At 45.0% G+C, this 19717-nt stretch overlaps 1 protein-coding gene across 1 annotated transcript in view; it reads left to right on the forward strand.

The window, feature by feature from the left end:
* LOC310691029 (dynein axonemal heavy chain 11-like) overlaps window positions 1-19717 on the forward strand; it is a 228191-nt gene that overhangs the window by 83708 nt on the left and 124766 nt on the right. The window contains exons 36-37 of the mRNA XM_083470619.1: window positions 666-839; window positions 19041-19245. Of these exons, the coding sequence (XP_083326745.1) occupies window positions 666-839; window positions 19041-19245 (379 nt within the window). The remainder of the gene's footprint in view (window positions 1-665; window positions 840-19040; window positions 19246-19717) is intronic.

Genomic DNA, 19717 nt, shown 5'->3' on the forward strand with positions numbered 1-19717 from the left:
GATAGCAGTCTTTCCCAGCCCTGCCTGGAAAGGCCAGGGACTGATCCAACGATCTTCTACAGTACATGCAATGCATGTGTTCTGCTGTTGAGCTATGCCCCTTGGTTGTTCTAGTGCTGCTTTAATTGTTTAAAATATTTCTTGAATGTCACCCAGAGGATGGCAGCTATTTTGGGTGCCTGCAAAACAGAGCAAGCAACCAAGCAGGCAGGCAAGGTAAAGGTAAAGGGACCCCTGACCATTAGGTCCAGTCGTGGCCGACTCTGGGGTTGCGACTCTCATCTCATTTTATTGGCCGAGGGAGCCGGTGTACAGCTTCCGGGTCATGTGGCCAGCATGACTCAGCTACTTCTGGTGAACCAGAGCAGCGCACGGAAATGCCGCTTACCTTCCCGCCAGAGTGGTACCTACTTATCTACTTGCACTTTGACAATTTTGAGCTGCTAGGTTGGCAGGAGCAGGGACCGAGCAACGGGAGCTCACCCGATTGCGGGATTTGAACCGCTGACCTTCTGATCAGCAAGTCATAGGCTCTGTGGTTTAACCCACAGCGCCACCCGCGTCCCGCAAGCAAGCAAACCAACAAACAAATAAAATGCTCACAGTCGGGCTAGCACATTTCTCCCCGTGTTTAATGTCTGTCTCCCCTTTGTTCTGTTTTTCAGCTAATTGATTATCGCATGGAGTTTAGTAGATGGTGGATCAAAGAAATGCGAACAATAAAATTTCCTTCCCAAGGGACGGTTTTTGATTACTTCATTGACCCGGATACGAAAAAATTTACTTTGTGGAGTGAGAAAATTCCAGGCACCGAAATAGAAGCAGATGTCCCTCTCCAGGTAGGACAATCCACTGCAATTAGTCATAAGAGAAGCAGCACATATCTGGATAATTACGGCTGGATTAGGGGGAACACAAAGTGCATAACAAGTTGGAGTTCAAGTGTTGCTAATTATCAAAGCAGTGTCACAACACAAGGAATACTGCGCCAGTGGAAAGTGCGTTGTTATTACGAAAAGGGTTTTGTTAAAGCAGATTCTGTTTATTGGGTTTTGTCTTGACACTATAGCTGGGAAGAAGTCCCGAAGATTCCTATTAGTATAGTAATATTTTATCCATGCAGACCTGTGTCAGGGCCTGGCAGACCCAGGAGAAGGATGAGCTTACGGGGAGCGCAGACTGGGGAGAGGACGATCCCAGGGGGGGGGGCATTGGCCTCTGGGGCCTCCACTATATTGTTGGCACCTGTCTGTCTCAGGAGACAACGGGAGAATGCACCCTCAGAAATAGAATCGAACCATTGGAGAGTTACAGTGCCTACTGTGGCTGTAGAGGATGATATGGGAGAGACATGTTTTGTTGCAGCTGGGGCAGGTGAAGGCATCCAGTCTTGCTGCTACAGGTGCACCATGGCGCTTCTTCTCTCTGCATTCTTCCCAGCTTAGTGGGGCGGGGAGAGAGAATTGGCCACTAGTAACCCCTTGATTTCCCTCCCATGTTATTTCCACAGTGGGCTCGTCCCACCGCCCATGCCAGCTCCTTCCAGAGAGGAGGAGGCATGTGAGAGTGAGACAATCTCTGTGTGCTCGGGGGGGGGGTGTGGAAAATTCCCAGAGACAGTACCCCTATCCCTTCCATCAAGAAGGAGTGAGAAACTCAGGCAGAAGAGGGGGAAAGCAACCAGTAGGGAGTGGAGCCCTGAGAGAACCTCTCTTCAATATTTAGGGAGAGACAGAGGACCGCAAAAGGTCAATTCAACTTTCCTAAAGCCAGGGTACAGCTTAGCAGTCAATGACCTCAAGAAGCCAGGGAGGCTGGTAATTCCACAAAGGTGTTTTGTTTGAACGGTGCTAGCTGCAGTGTTGCCTTGGTCTGAGCAGAGGCAGTTCCTTGCCTCCTGTGCTGAAGTTCTAGCTCCTGCTCATCCCTATTAATTCTGTTGACACTTTTTCTGCCACCCTTCAACGTTCTCCATGTGCAAGAGAACGGGGAAAACATACTTTTGTCATTACAAATAGCTCAGAATGCTAACCTCAGTTACCTGGGAGTAAGCCCAAATGAATGCAGGCTGCATACACACTATACATTTAAAGCTCATGACTCCCCCCCCCAAGAATCCTGGGAATTGTAGTTTGTTGAGGGTGCTGGGAATTGTAGTTCTGTGAGGGGCAAACTACACTGCCCAAAATTTTCTTAGGGGGAGCCAAATGCTGCTTTAAATTGTATAATTGTGTTGAAATGTTCCTGAAGACTTGCAAACACCATTGTAATAATAATAATAATAATAATAATAATAATAATAATAATAATAATATCTATTCCCCACCCATCTTGCTGCGTTTCCCCAGCCACTCTGGGCGGCTTGCAGAATATATAAATCACAACAAAGCATCAAACATTAAAAACTTCCAGATACAGGGCTGTCTTCAGATGTCTTCTAAAAGTTGTATAGTTCTTTATCTCCTTGACATCGGAAGGGAAGGAGTTCCACAGGGGTGGGGTGCCATTACCGAGAAGGCCCTCTGCCTGGAAGTCAAGATAACCCCAAAATTAATTGGTAGTTGTTGCAAGAATGAACTCATATAACTTTATATTTACTTGCTTTGATATATGCTAATTGGCTGTCTTTGATGATGTTCTTATCTGTGAACCCTGGGGTGATGGGTTTTTGGCGCAGAAAGGGGAGCTATCTGCAAACTTTGGATAGCTGTCACCTATTATCTCACCGGTCAGGTGAATTGATAGGAAGGTCTGGCTAAACTGACATAAGCTGCTTTGTGTATTAAAAATGTATAGAAGAAGAAGAAGAAGAGTTTGGATTTGATATCCCGCCTTTCACTCCCTTTAAGAAGTCTCAAAGCAGCTAACATTCTCCTTTCCCTTCCTCCCCCACAACAAACACTCTGTGAGGTGAGTGGGGCTGAGAGACTTCAAAGAAGTGTGACTGGCCCAAGGTCACCCAGCAGCTGCATGTGGAGGAGCGGGGAAGCAAACCTAGTTCACCAGATTACGAGACTACCGCTCTTAACCACTACACCACACTGGCTTGGGTGTTTGCTTGGGTGTGGAGAAGTCATGATGACATCTCACTGTTCGTTCTGCATCTGCAAAGGCAGTGGGGCTCCTTAGCTTGTGCTGCAAGTACAGTTTTTCTTATAATAAAGCACCCTGGTGTATTTGACATTATTCTTGGGTATCCCTGCGCCAAACCACTCCCATGAGCCTACCTTTGGGCCAGAGGATCAGGACAGTAATGCATCCTCAGTAGGATTTATTACTTGAGTAGACATGGTTGGCGCTGTGGGACGCAGGTGGCGCTGAGGGTTAAACCACAGAGCCTAGGACTTGCCGATCAGAAGGCCGGCGGTTCAAATCCCCGCGACGGGGTGAGCTCCCGTTGCTCGGTCCCTGCTCCTGCCAACCTAGCAGTTCAAAAGCACGTCAAAGTGCAAGTAGATAAATAGGTACCACTCCGGCGGGAAGGTGAACGGCATTTCTGTGTGCTGCTCTGGTTCGCCAGAAGCGGCTTAGTCATGCTGGCCACATGACCTGGAAGCTGTACGCCGGCTCCCTCGGCCAATAAAGCGAGATGAGCGCCGCAACCCCAGAGTCGGTCACGACTGGACCTAATGGTCAGGGGTCCCTTTACCTTTACCTTTAGACATGGTTAGGATTGTAAACAGTGAGGAGCAGATGGATGACATTGAAGAAACCATTGCTTCTCCCTCACCTGTTCATTCACAGAGCAGTCTATCTGCATTTTTCTTTTATTGTTTGTTGTAAAAAAAAAATCCAGTTTTTTTTTTACACCACTGTCTTCTTGAAAAGAAAGCAGAACAGCTTACAACGGCAAAATCAAATCGCATTACAACATTAAATTTGTAGCTGCATCAAAAGCAACAATATAAGCAGGAATAGCAGCGTAAAAGAGGGGAGTAAACAGCTCTTCCCCTGCCTGCCTGCCTCTCTCTCTCTCTCTCTCTCTCTCTCTCACACACACACACACACACACACACACACACCCCAGAGGGGAGAAAATGGAACAGACAAAAGAAGACATGCTCCCATGCCCTCCCCAAATCTGCTCAGGAAGGTCAGGAAAACCCCCAGAACAGTGCCCAGGGGGGCAGGGAAGTGAGGGGAGATTGTTCTGTCTGGCAAGTGGAAATGCTTGCACTGGCAGAACAATCACCTTAGTGTGACATTGAATCTCACCCAAAGAGTAGATAGTGAATAGGTGAAACCTCTGATCTAGCAGAGGTGTCCGCTAACATAAGACAAACAGGCTATTAAAAAAAAGGTTCCCTCTAGTGCCACCTACTGGCTAAACTATATAACGACATTATCCACATACTTTCTATAGAATGTTTCCAGTTTTCCTAAGGGCTGATGAGCTACATTTTATCTGCTCCAAGGTTCATCTGACAATCCCGGTCTTCTTGACCTCTAAGCTCTGTGTGGCAGATGCAGATGCCTTTGGGTTCTCTATTTTGATTTCACATTTCAGAACATAAACACAAGAAACCCACAATGTAGACTATTGGCGCCAACTTGAATAAAATATTGCGGAAGGGGCCAGGTAAGCCCTGCTCCACATAATCGATCACAAGACACCATTTGAATGGCAATGCCTATCAACTTTTGGGAGCCCAAGCCCCCTCAAACTTTTGGGAGCCCAATCCCCTCAAAGGATTCCAAGATGGCGGCGCGCATAGACGCTGCGGCTTAGTGCTCTCCCTTAGCGTTTTGTTTTGTTTGTTTTGTTTTTATTATTTTTACTTGGTCTGAGTATGTCTGGCCGGGCAAGAAAGATTTACAGCAGGCAGGAACTTCTGAAGGTCAGGTTATAGTGTGAACAAGCTGTAAGAGCTGATTATTTTCGCCCAGATAACGTTCCTGTGGGAGTAGCCAGGTAAAGTCCAACTGGCAGTTAAAGTCCAACTGACAGTTCAGCTGCTGTAGGGCGCTGGCTTTGGGATGCCATTTGTCTACACGGGATTTGCACCTTCCTGATTGTGAAGAGGACCGAAAATTAATTCAGCCTTGAACAAGCGAATAAGGAAAGGAGTGGTTTAATGGGAATCTAATAGCCAGTAACCAGATACAAGATATACAAGATGGCAGCGCGCATAGACGCTGTGGCTTAGTGCTCTCCCTCAGCGTTTTGTTTTTATTATTTTTACTTGGTCTGAGTATGTCTGGCCGGGCAAGAAAGATTTACAGCAGGCAGGAACTTCTGAAGGTCGGGTTACAGTGTGAACAAGCTGTAAGAGCTGATTATTTTCGCCCAGATAACGTTCCTGTGGGAGTAGCCAGGCCACCGGGCTCTCCATGGATTACTATGCCTCCAGGGAGGAGGCGAAGGCGGCGTAGAGACAGGAGGCAAAAGCGGGGTTGTCGGGCTGGCGTCCTGGTAAGATTGCAGAGGAGTCCATCTAAACCACCGCTCCCTAGCATATTTCTTGCTAATGTGAGATCTCTTACCAACAAGATGGACGAATTGAGGCTGCAGGCAGCAAAGAACAGCCTTGTAAAAGATTGCTGCGTTTTATTTGTCATTGAGACATGGCTTCAACCGTCCATGCCAGACACAGCTATTCAGTTGGAAGGCTGTGCGGTACATCGTCATGACCGAGGCATGGACTTCGGAAAAACCAAAGGAGGGGGGCTGTGTGTATATGTGAACAAATGCTGGTCCAATAATTCGAAGACTGTGGGCAGTCACTGTTCACCGGATTTGGAATATGTGGCTGTTAAATGTAGACCAGCCTATCTCCCTAGGGAGTTCACAGCTGTTATGTTAACTGGTGTGTACGTGCCACCAGATGCCAATGCCAACTTGGCTTTGGGATGCCTGCAGGACCTTATCAGCAGCCAGCAAGACAAGTATCCTGAAGCTGTGCACATCATTGCGGGAGACTTCAACCATGTTGAACTCAAAACAGTGCTCCCAACGCTCTATCAGCATGTGAAATGTCCCACAAGAGGGGACAAGACACTGGATAAAGTTTATTCGAATGTAAATCACGGCTATAGGGCTTTACAGCTGCCACACTTGGGCCAGTCCGACCATATGTCTCTGTTCCTGGTACCAGCATATATCCCACTCAGGAAACGGGCTCCCACAATATTAAAATCTGTTAAAATCTGGCCTGAAGGTGCTATTCACCAGCTGCAGGACTGTTTTGAGAGAACCAATTGGGATATTTTCGATAGTTCAGACCTGGAGGAGCACACGGCGGCAGTTCTGTGCTATATCAATCACTGCACAGACACTGTCACAGTAAATAAATCCATCCGGTTTTACCCCAATCAGAAACCCTGGATGAATAGAGAGGTCCAGTGCCTGTTGCGGGAAAGGAACAGGGCTTTCAGGTCAGGTGAGGTGCAGCTTTACAGTGTAGCAAGAGCAAACTTGAGGAGGGGTATTCGACGGGCAAAATTGGATTATAGGCTGAGGATTGAGGATAATTTAAGGAGCAACAACACAAGACAGATGTGGCAGGGGATTCAGCATATTACCAACTACAAACCTAACCTTGGTGCTGTCGACGGTGACCCCTTGCTGGCAGAGGAGCTTAACCTCTTCTTTGCTCGCTTCGAGAAGGAGCCACCTGAGACGCCGGTATTACAGCCACCAGCCCATAGGGGCCCCTCATTCATGGTAGAGGAACATGAGGTGAGACAGGTTTTGAGGATGGCGAATCCGAGGAAGGCGGCTGGACCTGATGGCATCACTGGAAAGGTGTTGAAGGGCTGTGCGGATCAGCTGGCGAGGGTCTTTACTAAGATCTTCAATAAGTCCTTACACCAGTCTATTGTCCCACCCTGCCTGAAGTCGTCAACTATTGTCCCTCTGCCTAAAAAATCCACAATCAGTAGTTTGAATGACTACAGACCAGTTGCACAGACTCCTATCATCATGAAGTGTTTTGAGAAACTGGTGCGCCGTCACATTATTTCCTGTCTTCCATCAACTTTTGACAACTACCAGTTTGCATACAGAGCAAATAGATCCACAGAAGACGCCATCAATACCACTCTCCATGCTGCTCTGTCCCATCTGGAGCAGCCGGGGAGTTATGTGAGGCTGCTGTTTGTGGATTTTAGCTCTGCTTTTAACACTATCCTCCCCCATAGACTGGTGTCCAAGCTAGAGGCGATTGGACTCTCCAACTCCACCTGTCTCTGGGTTTTGGATTTTTTGTCAGAACGTTCCCAGAGGGTTAGAGTAGGGTCACACATGTCCACAGCCCTTAGCCTTAACACCGGCTCACCACAAGGTTGTGTGTTGAGTCCCCTGCTCTACACTCTCTATACGTATGACTGTACAGCCATCTATTCCAGCAACAAAATCATCAAGTTTGCTGATGATACTACGGTGGTAGGGCTCATTTCAGGAGGGGATGAGTCCGCCTATCGGGACGAGGTGGAGCGGCTCTGTGTTTGGTGTGGAGAGAACAATCTGGCTCTTAATACGGCTAAGACCAAGGAATTGGTGGTGGATTACAGGAAAAAAAAGGCGGACATTCAGCCCTTGTATATCAACGGGGAACGGGTGGAGAGGGTGGCGGAATTCAGGTTTTTGGGAGTAGCTATCGATCGGGGCATGACTTGGAGCGCACATACCACTGCTCTGGTGAAGAAGGCCCAGCAGAGAATTTATTTCCTCAGACTTTTAAAGAAGAACAATCTGAGTGAGAGACTGCTGGTGTCCTTCTACCGAGGCTCCATAGAGAGCATTCTTACATACTGTATTTGTTCTTGGTTCTCCAGTTGTACAGCTAGGGAGAGGAAGGTGCTCCAGAAGGTCATAACCACAGCCCAAAGGATTATTGGTCATCCTCTCCCATCTTTGGAAGAACTGTACGGTTCCCGTTGTCTTAGGAAAGCAAATAACATCCTGCAAGATTCATCTCACCCGGGACACGGTCTGTTTGCACTACTGCCTTCTGGCAGGAGATATAGAAACATCAAGTCAAAGACAAATAGACTGAAAAACAGTTTCTATCCAAGAGCTGTGGCCTTTTTGAATGCTGTAACTCGATAGTGTGACCTGGGAGTTTGATGGGTGTGGTGTGGGTGTGGTTGGAATGTAGTTTGTTTGGTTGTTGTTGTTGTTTTGCTTTTGTTGTTTTAAGGGATGGCATCCAATTTCGTTGCACTTTGTGCAATGTTGCACTTGTGTAATGACAATAAAGAATCTATTCTATTCTATTCTCAAATATTTTATTGGGGGAGTGCATGAAGGGACATTGGCCCCTAGGAGTTGACTCCTATGACAGACATACAGTGGTACCTTGGGTTACAGACGCTTCAGGTTACAGATGCTTCAGGTTACAGACTCCACTAACCCAGAAATAGTACCTCAGGTTAAGAACTTTGCTTCAGGATGATAACAGATAGTGTGCAGCGGCAGCGCAGTGGCAGCAGGAGGCCTCATTAGCTAAAGTAGTACCTCAGGTTAAGAACAGTTTCAGGTTAAGAACAGACCTCCAGAACGAATTAAGTTCTTAACCTGAGGTACCACTGTATATTTAAAACAACAGATTGGCCAAGACTTTGGAGGATTATATATACCAAAATTGGAAACCACCATAATGAATGTGGTTCTGATGCTTTTCAATTGGCAAGCGAAAAAGGGGGGAACAAAATGAAACCCTCTTGTCCCCTTTCCTCCTCTCTGTTCCTTAGTGAATGCCATCTTGCCAAATGAACTATTTAGATCAGGGTGGGGAAACTGTGGTCCTCCAGTTGTGGTTCGACTCCAACTCCCATCAACCACAGTCAGCGTAGCTAATGGACATGGATGATAGAAGTACTCTGGCAACAGCTGAAAGGTCACAGCCTCCCTACACATTACAGAAAACCTCTTTCTCCTAAACAGCTGCCAACTGATTGAAATTAGGGGTGTTAGGCAAGGGCAGAATTTGCTTCCCGGTGGCTGTGGTGGGGTTTTGCTCCTAGTGAAGACAGCCAGTGGTCAACCCTCCCTCCTACCCAGAGTCTCTTCTTATCTGAATTAGTTGCCATGCATTTTTATAATTTGGCTCAAAGAAAAACGCTCAAGGTTGACGTGGCCTGCGATTGACAGAACGATGGTTCTTGGGAATCCCTGTTGTCCATTTAAATTTTAATGTTTCTATCATTTGTTCCTCTGTGCAAATTAACGGCCATGGCAGTGTGTTGGGTTTCTTTTCTGAAGTCAAGACTTTAAATTTAATTCAATCGCCTAGATTTACAGCTATTCTATATTTCACAAGGCAAAATCAATAATGTGACTGAAGTGAAGAAGATAAAAATTTATGGTATCTTGCAATTTAATGGTTGAAAAGATGCAATTGGAGAGATCATAAATTGTGAAGGAGTTTATGCTTCATTGCTCCTGATTCAGTGCTTGCTGTTAGGACTTGATTTGTGACTATTCACAAGGTGTGATTAATGGTGTGATCGATGCTTGCTTCAGTGCAGTAAAGCAGTTGTAATGCTCTTCATTAGAATAAATAAAATAAATTGACTGAAGCTTTATAAAAACTGTGTAACATTTAAAATCTAAAATGTCATTTTTTTCCCTGTTACAATTTAGGTTTCTTCAAGGCATTTTCCACCTACAACACATTATTCATTGTCATTCTTCTCTCTCTCCCCCCCCCCCACTTCCCCTCTTGGATATTATAGAAATCCATGTGGGTTTGGGTTAGCTTTATGCAAAGCTCACTGAAGAGGGGGAAAAAGAAAAGGAAGGGTAGGATGGAACTGACTGGAGTCTAGGAAATTGTGGTGGCTCTGTTTTGCCATCTTCCCAAGGTGTGTTCTGTTCTCCAAACATTTGAAAGCTGTGAATAACTGTGGCAGGAAACGTCCTATTGTACGGATGATTCTGGGGGGGAAAGTAGACAAAATAATAGTTTCCGTTGTTCCTAAATGGAGTGGTTTTGTAATTGGCTCCAAAAAGGAGGCAGTGGAAATATATGAAACATTAAAATAGCATTTCATTATTTTGCAAAATATGGTGATGCTTTATTTTAGCCCATTAAGAAAGGGGAACTATTTTTAAAAATTGAGAACCTAGAAAAGGTGAGGCTTGTCTTGGTGTAGAGTTGCTTTTTTATGGATCCAGTAAATATAGACAAGGCCACCAATCAAAAGAAAGTTGGTTCCACTTAGTACCCTTTGACATTTATAAGCTCTAGTTAGCTGCAACATATTTATCCTATTGATTTCAGTGGGAACTAAGCGTAACTTTCTTACACTGTATTGGGGCCAAGGAGTGGTGAGAGAGGCATATTTATACTATAGATCCCGTGTCAGGTGACTGACAAGTGGGCAGCCTATCTGCCTGTCGTTTGGCCCTCCAGCGGTGGGGAGATAAGGATCTGGCCTGCCAGCCAGAAAAGGTTTCCATCCCTACTTGGGAATTATAGCTGGGGTGATGGTGAAGAATCCTCTAATAGAGGAGTCTCCTAATTGAACTACATTTCCCAGAATTCTATGGGGAAAGCTAAGCACCTTAACTTAGTATAAAACCAATCTAAGTTGACTGTGTAGTTACAAACTTTAATATTCTTCATAACTTCTTCAGAAGTGCATATATAAAAATATGTCTGAGCAATAGGGAGAAAGTAAACAGTGTTAACCTCATACCCTCTCTTCAGTAAAACCCATCACCTGTGCAAGAATTCTAGTCATAATTTTTTTTTTATCTTCAAGAAAGGTGCAGAGGAAGGTTTCAGGGGAGTTTTCCAAGAATGGTTGGCTCATCAATAGATGAGGTGAAGCCATGAAGCACACACACACACGCACCCCTCATTTTCTGCAGTGTTGTTGCTGTTACATTTTAATTTATTACCCAGCCTTCCCAAGTCCCATGGTGGATTGCCGCAATTAAAACCATGTTAAAAAGCAGTCTAAAACAATTTGCAGTCACAAAGATAGGGTGGGTCTTAAAAATATACATCTCAGGTGTCAAAAGCCAGGGTAAATAGGTCAGTTAGTGAATTCTCCTATCCAGTTAGTGAATGCCCTCAGGAATGAGACACCACCAACTCCCAATGGAAAGAAGCAGTAAGCAAATGTATTGCTCTTCCTGGTTGTTTGGCTCCTGGTTGCCTTTCAGTCCCATCTCTCCGTTCCAAGCTCCTGACCACTGCCCTTCCTTGGTCCAGCCCCCACAATACAACAATGAGAAACCCTTGTGGGGCAACGTAAAAGTGAAAGCGTTGTGTAAAGTTCGCAAAATTGCAATAGTTTTACCGTTGCCAGTTTTCTAGATGCTCTGCCTTTGTTAAGAGCTTTTCTGTACATTCAAAAATAACCTGTAGCATATCTAGTCTTTGACTGTACCACCTCAAAACACAAGTGGGAACAGAGAGACATAGCTGTCAACTTACAGATTTGAAAATAAGGGATCAGCAGCCAAAATAAGGGATTTTCCAAGGGGCAAAGGTATGTTCAACTTCTGAGCCCCTCCGAGCCAAAGGCAGAAAGCCCAGCCAGCAGCCTAACGAAGCCTCAAGTGGTGGTTCCCACAGTGCAGCAACCCGGCAAAGGGGATGCAGCAAGGAAAACCACCGTCACCTCTCCGCTGGGAAGTGCTGAGCAAAGGCGAGTCCTCAGGCAACGCAGTCGATTTGATCGGCACAAGGCATGCAAGCTCCACCACCCAGTCATTCTTAGACTCCTTATTGGGTGAGCAACACAGCCAAGCAACACAGTTGGAGCCTCCCTCCTCCCTGGCCGGCAGGGAGGGAGGGAGGGAGAGGAGTTTCTTCCTATGAAACCCAGGAAATTTAAGGGACATCATCAATCCGGGACAGAAGCGGGACACGGCGCTGGGATAAGGGACTTTCCCACCAAATAAGGGACGGTTGACAGCTATGCAGAGAGAGTATGCATGGGTGCTGCTCTACATTGAAATAGGTAAAAGTGGCGCTGTGGTCTTGCTGATTGGAAGGTTGGCAGTTATCGAATGGAGAATAAGAGAATGGGCCCGCTATTCTGCCTAAAAAAATAAATAAAAATCTGTTAGAATCTTACGCCATGCCACCTCCGGGATTTCCCTGACTGATTTTTTATTAGGTGGGTTAGTGGGTGTGAGGACACCTGCAACTGGTATACGGAAGCCCTCGCTACACCCTTTTTACCAGATATTCTGCGGCCTCTCTATCAGGATACAAGCAAAGAAGGGGGAGCATGGCTGGTAGGGAGACAGGCATAGGGGCTAGGGAATACAATGGATTATTTTCCAGCTGTACTTTTTGTAGCTTGCTCACCAACAGAACCATTGTTGGTTCCAGCATCCTTCCTGGACCTGCCAGACTTGTAATTTCTGGAGTTCCAAAAGAAAGGTTTGGCCCAAAAGCACCTCACAAAGGAGTGGGAGCCGGAATAACGCTTGCACTCGCGAGAGTAGCGGCGTTTCTCCCTGTTACTGGCTCCATTGTTACAGGCTCCCAGCAAACCCCGCGGGCCACCTTTTGGATGGGCTTTTGCATTTTTGTGGGGTCAGCCTTCTTCTCCACCTGGAGGGTGACCCATAACATCAGGCTCTTTCACATCCCACCTGGAGGTGGATATTTCCGTAGCCTTTTCCCTAAATGCCTCATCATATTCCATGGTCGTGGCTTCACCAGCCATTGCCTTGCAATTAGGATATTACATTGGTTATTAAATGAATGCCAGCCCTGGTCAAGGTAGGCTGCAGCAACTACCCCAACATAGACTGAAACCACCGCTCACCGAGGAGGTATGGTAAACATCCATTCTGACCATATATACAAGCCACTAATTATATAGAAAAGCAGGAGTCATAGAGTTGGAGAGCAGCTTATAGGCCACATTCCAAACTCCTGCATGGTGCATGAAATTTAGAGCTAAAACATTCCCTAATAGTTAGTTGTCCAGTCTACTGGAAAACCTCCACCAATTCAAGGTAATAATTGGTTCAGTGGTGAACTATAGGCACTGTCAAAAAGTGTCTTCTAATGCTCAACCAAAATATTATGCCCATATAAAGCTGTTTGCCACCCAAACCTGTATTGCTTTTTGACTGTCAACAGTCTACCACCGGGTTTCCCAAACAGGTCTCCAGCTGTTTTTAGACTACAATTCCCATCTTCCCTGACCACTGGTCCTGTTAGCTCGGGATGATGGGAGTTGTAGTTCAGAGACAGCTGGAGACCCAAGTTTGGGAAACCCTGGTCTACCCACTTGGAATTTGAACTCACAAATTTGTTCCCTTTTCTCTGCATTTGAGTATTTTTTACTACTATTATCCCCCCCGGTGAAGTGATTCTATTGCATGTAAAGCAATATAGGCAAAGGAGACCTAGATATTTTTTCTTCAGTGATAAGTGTTACCTGTGCAGCCTCATTATTACTTTCAGCAAATCAGCCAGCCCTGTGATACTCACCTTTCTTAGGCATATAGTTTTCCAAATTCTCAACATATCCCTTGATCAGCTTAGTGATATGTTGAAAAATAAAGGATATAGCACATGGTGGGCTCTGCGTGTTGGGAGGTGAGGGGGAAGCATCCTATTCTCTGTGTCTATCCACGGGTTCCTTCTAGATCCCTCGCAGTTCATTAGGAGGTTGCTCAATTTATTAGAAACCAATCATGCATTCATACATTCTTCCATCTGAAGTGCACTTTTAAATGTTAGACTATACACTAATCAAGTTGAACATGATAATGAGAGCACGTTCACATTGTTAAGGTAAATGATCCAATGCACTCATAGTGAAGACTTATTTGAACTACAATTGGAGCTTTTCATTGCAATATTGAACATTCTGGGGAACTTGGAGTGCGTTGTTTGGTGGCTGACTTGCAAATGTCTGATTATCATTATCTTGCTGGCGGTGGGTTGGCCATTTCACTCCTGCTTTCGGTTGCTTTTCTAGGAGTCATTAGAATTTTATGGCAAATTGGGAACCGGATTCTAGATGTTATGAATATTAATGCTCTTCCTTTTCTTACAAAGGCAGACACAAATATTTATTTATTTACGGCACAATCCTATAGATCGTTGCTTAGAGCTAAATCCCATTTTCAGTGGGGCTTGCTCCTGGGAAAGTGGGTATGGTGTCACAGGCTTGTTTCTTTATTTCTATTGATTAATAATCTGCTTCACTGTATAGAGCAAAGGTAGATTGTTTACATTTTTACATCTTCATATTTAAAGCAACAAGAACAATATGCCTTCTTAAGAGGGAAAGGGTAAATGCACCTGCTTTGCCAACTCCTAGAGGCCAAGGTCCTTTTGGCCCCTCTAATAAAATATTTGAGGGGGCTGGGCCCTCAAAAGTAGATGGGCATTGCCATTCAAGTGGACCACGTCATGTGATTGATTAGGCAGGGTTGGGCTTACCTGCCTCCCCCCCCCCAATATTTTATTCAAGTTGGTACCCCTGTGGGAGGCAACTGCCATTTTAGGCCCTCAAAATTCAGTGCCCAATCTGATGTGGTCTTGGGCATTGTATTTGGGGGGATTTAAGATGTCGTTCACATGCTATCAATGGCCTGGAGCCGAAAAGGAGCTCATCTCATATTTTAAAGCCCCACCCACTGCCAGGGGTCTCAGGATTGCTCAGACATTGATAGAGTGTGCGCAAGTGAGTTGAGGGTGTTGGCTGTTGTAGTGCCAAGCCAAAGAGACGTGAAGCAGGGCCTCCATCCAGCTCTGCCACTGTTAGCCCCAGTCACTTACACACACGGCAGGTCGCAATTTAAAATAATAGTCACGTTCCGCCTCAGTTCAAGAACGATTGGCAGTGGATGGTGCCATCTTATGCACTGGCCAGTATGACATTGACATCACACCGATCATTGCATTTGGGGTGGGGTGGGGTTCAAGATTGTGACCAGTTGTTGCTGACTCCCTCAAGCTTAGGTTCTGAAGTCTCTATCCTACCACGTCAAGGGTATTGCAATCTGAGCTTGTAGTTCTTGATTTATGGGTGGCAAGAGCTTTGAAGAACCCAGCGGCAGTTGCAGCCTGCATGGTGCACTTAGTGCCTAGTTTTTGCTGAGCAAAAGGCCGATGAAGAGACACAAGCAAGGGAAAGACCTTGTGGACTGCTGCCAGGGAAGTTTCAGTTGAAACAATGGAGGTGCAGCAATATCAATAGATCTTTTAAATGCACTGCTCCACTTGCTTTTTCTTAGCCTTTCCCCCCTTGGAGTTTCGAATTTGGATTGCTAGACTTTTACTGCTCGGTTGGGGGAAACGCAGCGCTGTGGGGCTTACTTAGAGCAACACCAGTCACTTGGTGCTACGTCGTGTCTTCTCCTCCTATGGAGCATTAAGTGGAGGAAGGAAAAGAGCCAGGGAGCATTAGATGAAAGAGGGACCATCTTAGTCCAAGGAGAGAAGACAGGAAGTGTGTAAAAGACTCACTTCGGCCCCACAGTTGTAGTATGGGCAAATGGGTGGAAGGCATTTTGAGGCTGGGGAAAATAAGGGAGAAATAAGATGGGCTTTCATGATGTCTCTTCTCTTCTCCCAGATCTACACACCCTGTACACAAACACACAAACTCTCTGTTTTTGTTTCTCTCCATTTCTCACTTTTCCAATCTTCAGTTCTTCGCCTTTCCACCTCAGTTTGGAATTTCTTAAAAAATGCCCTCTTGAAAACGTACCAGCATTTCAGTGTGAATTTTTCCTAATATACCAATTTTTGTATGCAATTTCTGCCTGATAGCATGCATTTCTGTGTTATTTTTGCTAATAAAATGAGGGCCGATAAGCTGATAAAGGTCAAGGTACCCCTGCCCGTACGGGCCAGTCGTGTCCGACTCTGGGGTTGCGTGCTCACCTCACTGTAGAGGCCGTGAGCCGGCGCCGTCCGAGGACACTTCCGGGTCACGTGGCCAGCGTGACGAAGCTGCAGCTGGCGAGCCAGCACCAGCGCAGCACACGGAAATGCCGTTTACCTTCCCTCTATAAAGCGGTCCCTATTTATCTACTTGCACTTAAGAGTGCTTTCGAACTGCTAGGTGGGCAGGAGCTGGGACCGAACGACAGGAGCTCACCCCGCCGCGGGGATTCGAACCGCCGACCATGCGATCGGCAAGTCCTAGGCACTGAGATTTTACCCACAGCACCACCCGCGTGATACTGAATCCCAAAAAGACAGGAGTCTTTTGTGTCCTAAGTTCTGATATCTGGGAGCTGGGGAGGTGGCCTGCCCTGGATGGGGTTGCACTCCCTTAGCAGAAAAGGCTGACAGTTTGGAGGGTGCTCTGTCACTGGAAGCTCAGGTGGGTCTATGGCTAGGAATGCCTTTTTTTCAGTTCTGGCTTTTTGGTTCAGCCACAGACCCTTTTTGGACAGAGATGACTTGGCCACTGTACTCCATGCTCTGGTACATTCCTGATTGGATTACTGCAATGCACTCTATGTGGGACTGCCCTTGAAGATGACTCAGGCCAAAATGCAGCAGCCGGATTACTGGCCTGGGTTCTGTTTCAATCTCATAGGTAAAGGTAAAGGGACCCCTGACCATTAGGTCCAGTCGTGGCCAACTCTGGGGTTGCGAAGCTCATCTAGTTTTATTGGCCGAGGGAGCCGGCGTACAGCTTCCAGGTCATGTGGCCAGCATGACTAAGCCACTTCTGGCGAACCAGAGCAGCACACAGAAACGCCGTTTACCTTCCCGCTGGAGCGGTACCTATTTATCTACTTGCACTTTGACGTGCTTTCAAACTGCTAGGTTGGCAGGAGCAGGGACCGAGCAACGGGAGCTCACCCCGTCGTGGGGATTCGAACCACCGACCTTCTGACCGGCAAGTCCTAGGCTCTGTGGTTTAACCCACAGTGCCACCCGCATCTCTTCGATCTCATACAACTCCCCTTTTAATGGAAGCTGCATTGGCTGCCAACTCAAGGTCCTAGCTCTGGTGGAGAACTGACTCATAATTGAAGTCAAAGTCAAAAGCAATCCCAGAGCTAATACATTTGCAATGGTTTGCTTTCCTTTGCTTACATACAGTAATTCAGGGCGGCCATACATCCAGAATTTCCCGAATAATACGGGAATTATTCCTGTTTTTTCAACAACTTTTGTGTCCGAATTTTCACTTGAAATATGGCAACCCTACAGCAGCTCCTCTTCCAGTGTTTTAAAGCTATCTGCTCCATATGCTGGTTTTTGAAGAGACTCCTTGGAATAGCATGCTTAGTATTTATTAACCTACCCACTGTCTCTGTAACCTCCTTTATGTACTTAATTCAGCTAGAAAAATGAGAAATCTATGTTTCTTATTTGCTATTGTTGACTTTTTATTATACGCTTCTGAAAACCCATAGGTACACACACACAAAGAGCAACTGAGAGAACCAACATAAATGGAGAAATCCTTTCATCCCTACTCTCAGCCAGTAGGAACATTTAGTTCCATCTTTTTTGGTTCAATGCTTTTAAATAGGCCTTGAGAACCAATTTGTTTAGATCTGCTTTTAGCTGAGATATTGGACTGTTTTGTAAATATTATTTAATTGCTTAAACTGCTTCTGATTTCCTTTTAATTGGTTTAACATTGATTCTATGAGTCCTGCGCTATAATCCACAACATTTTTTAACTGCCATTTTGTTTGTTACTGTAGTGAGATGAGTTCTAAGTCCCCTGTCCTCCCTTTTCATTTATATATGTAAACCACCTCGTAACTCTTTTGCCCTAAAAGTGGCATAGAAATAACTAGAAATAAACGAAGAATAAGTAATTGAAAAGAGTTGCAACCCTATCCGAAGACTATACTCATGTCACAACAAAATAGTTCGCTCCTAAGTAGAGCTTGTGCCCGAGTGTTTCCAAGCTCTAACCTTAATCAAACCGCACAACATTTCTGTGATACAATTAAGTAATAATATGTCCATTTTCCAGTTGGCTAAACTAAGCACAGATAAGTTAATTAACTTACCCAAGAGACTACACAGTATCAATTAATCACTAAAGTAGAAACTGCATCCAGAATCACAATTAATTATAGTCTTGCTCTGATTGTTATTAGACTTTCTTCACTATAGTGCAAGCGTTTCTCTTCGCAACACCAGAACGAGTGTATTCACACGTCATACACACCAGAGACAGCCGCTGAAAAACTCTTGAAGCTTAGCGATTGATTCAATATGCAGTAGGCATATTTCACTTCAAGAATCCACATTTTCCTATCTGCCTCCTCGGGTTCTTTGTGGGCTTGTGAAAATGACAATCCATTATGGACCTATACTTTATTTTTCATTTGGAACCTTGTAGAGAGAGCGATCTTCCTCCCACCCTCTCACCACCTCACCAGATTCTCACATTATCTCCTATACAAGCTGACTTCATACTTCATTTCTGCCATTGATATGCCTATTTTCTGCAGTGTGAATGAACTGCCTGGGGTGATAAATATTAAAGTATATCTGCAATTACATTTTCAAAAGAAATTGGGCCTTTTTGTGAATAAAATTATTGCTGCGATATTTACTCAGTTTCCCAATTTTAATTCTGATATCCTTGGGTAGAATTTTCGGTCCAACTTATTGGCAAAAGCAATTCAACATCATTTCTCTTCATTTATGTCCATGTTATATTATTTCAGCATAATCATATGGTAGCGCTATGACTTATGTTTATAGCATGTCATTTATATTTGAAAATGTGAATATAGACATTGCAATAATTCTCATATTACATTTCACTGTATTTTAAGTGACAGCAAAATGCAGTATTCCACCACATTGAGTTACAAATGCTATATAATGTAATCTTGCTAAAACAGCTATTTAGCTTCTGATCTTTGCAGTGTCAAAAATCATTCATTGTTATTACAAAATTAAGATTATGACAAGTATAAAGTCTGAGTAACTGTTATATATTTCCACTTGTTTAATCTTAATGTATAAATTCACTTTTCTGTCACCTAAATTGAAGTATAAAAACAATTACATTGATTTACATTGCGAAAGAGCACTCTTAACTGCATAACATATATCTTTCCCCCTTGTCTCTAAAATGCATATACCTCTTTGCCTTGTCGGAGGGAACAGACAGTCTTGATTCATACATCCGAGACCATTCGCTTGAGATATTTTGTGGATTTGCTTTTGGAGAAGGGTCAGCCAATTATGCTTGTGGGAAATGCTGGAGTTGGAAAAACCATTCTCATGTCGGACAAGTTTAGCAAGCTCTCAGAAGATTATATGGTGGCTAAAGTCCCCTTCAATTATTACACAACATCTGCTATGCTTCAGCGTATGTAACTACCATCATTTTACCTCCTCCTTTAATATTCTGTCTTTACAGCAGCACAACTTCAAAATTGAAAAACCATGCCATTTCACCGCAGGCCTGGGAATTAAGTAGTAGTAGTAACAACAACAACAACAACAACAACAACAACAATAATAATTTATTATTTATACCCTGCCCATCTGGCTGGGTTTCCCCAGCAACTCTGGGCGGCTCCCAAGAGAATATAAAAAATGTGATAAAACATCACACATTAAAAACTTCCCTAAACAGGGCTGCCTTCAGATGTCTTCTAAAAGTCAGATAGTTGTTTATTTCCTTGACTTCTGAAGGGAGGGCATTCCACAGGGCGGGCACCACTGCTGAGAAGGCCCTCTGCCTGGTTCCCTGTAACCTCACATCTCGCAATGAGGGAATCACCAGAAGGCCCTCGGGGCTGGACCTTAGTGTCCGGGCTGAATGATGGGGACGCTCC

This window comes from Podarcis liolepis (assembly GCF_965112155.1).
Source record: "Podarcis liolepis genome assembly, chromosome: 1".
Taxonomy (NCBI): Eukaryota; Metazoa; Chordata; class Lepidosauria; order Squamata; family Lacertidae; genus Podarcis; species Podarcis liolepis.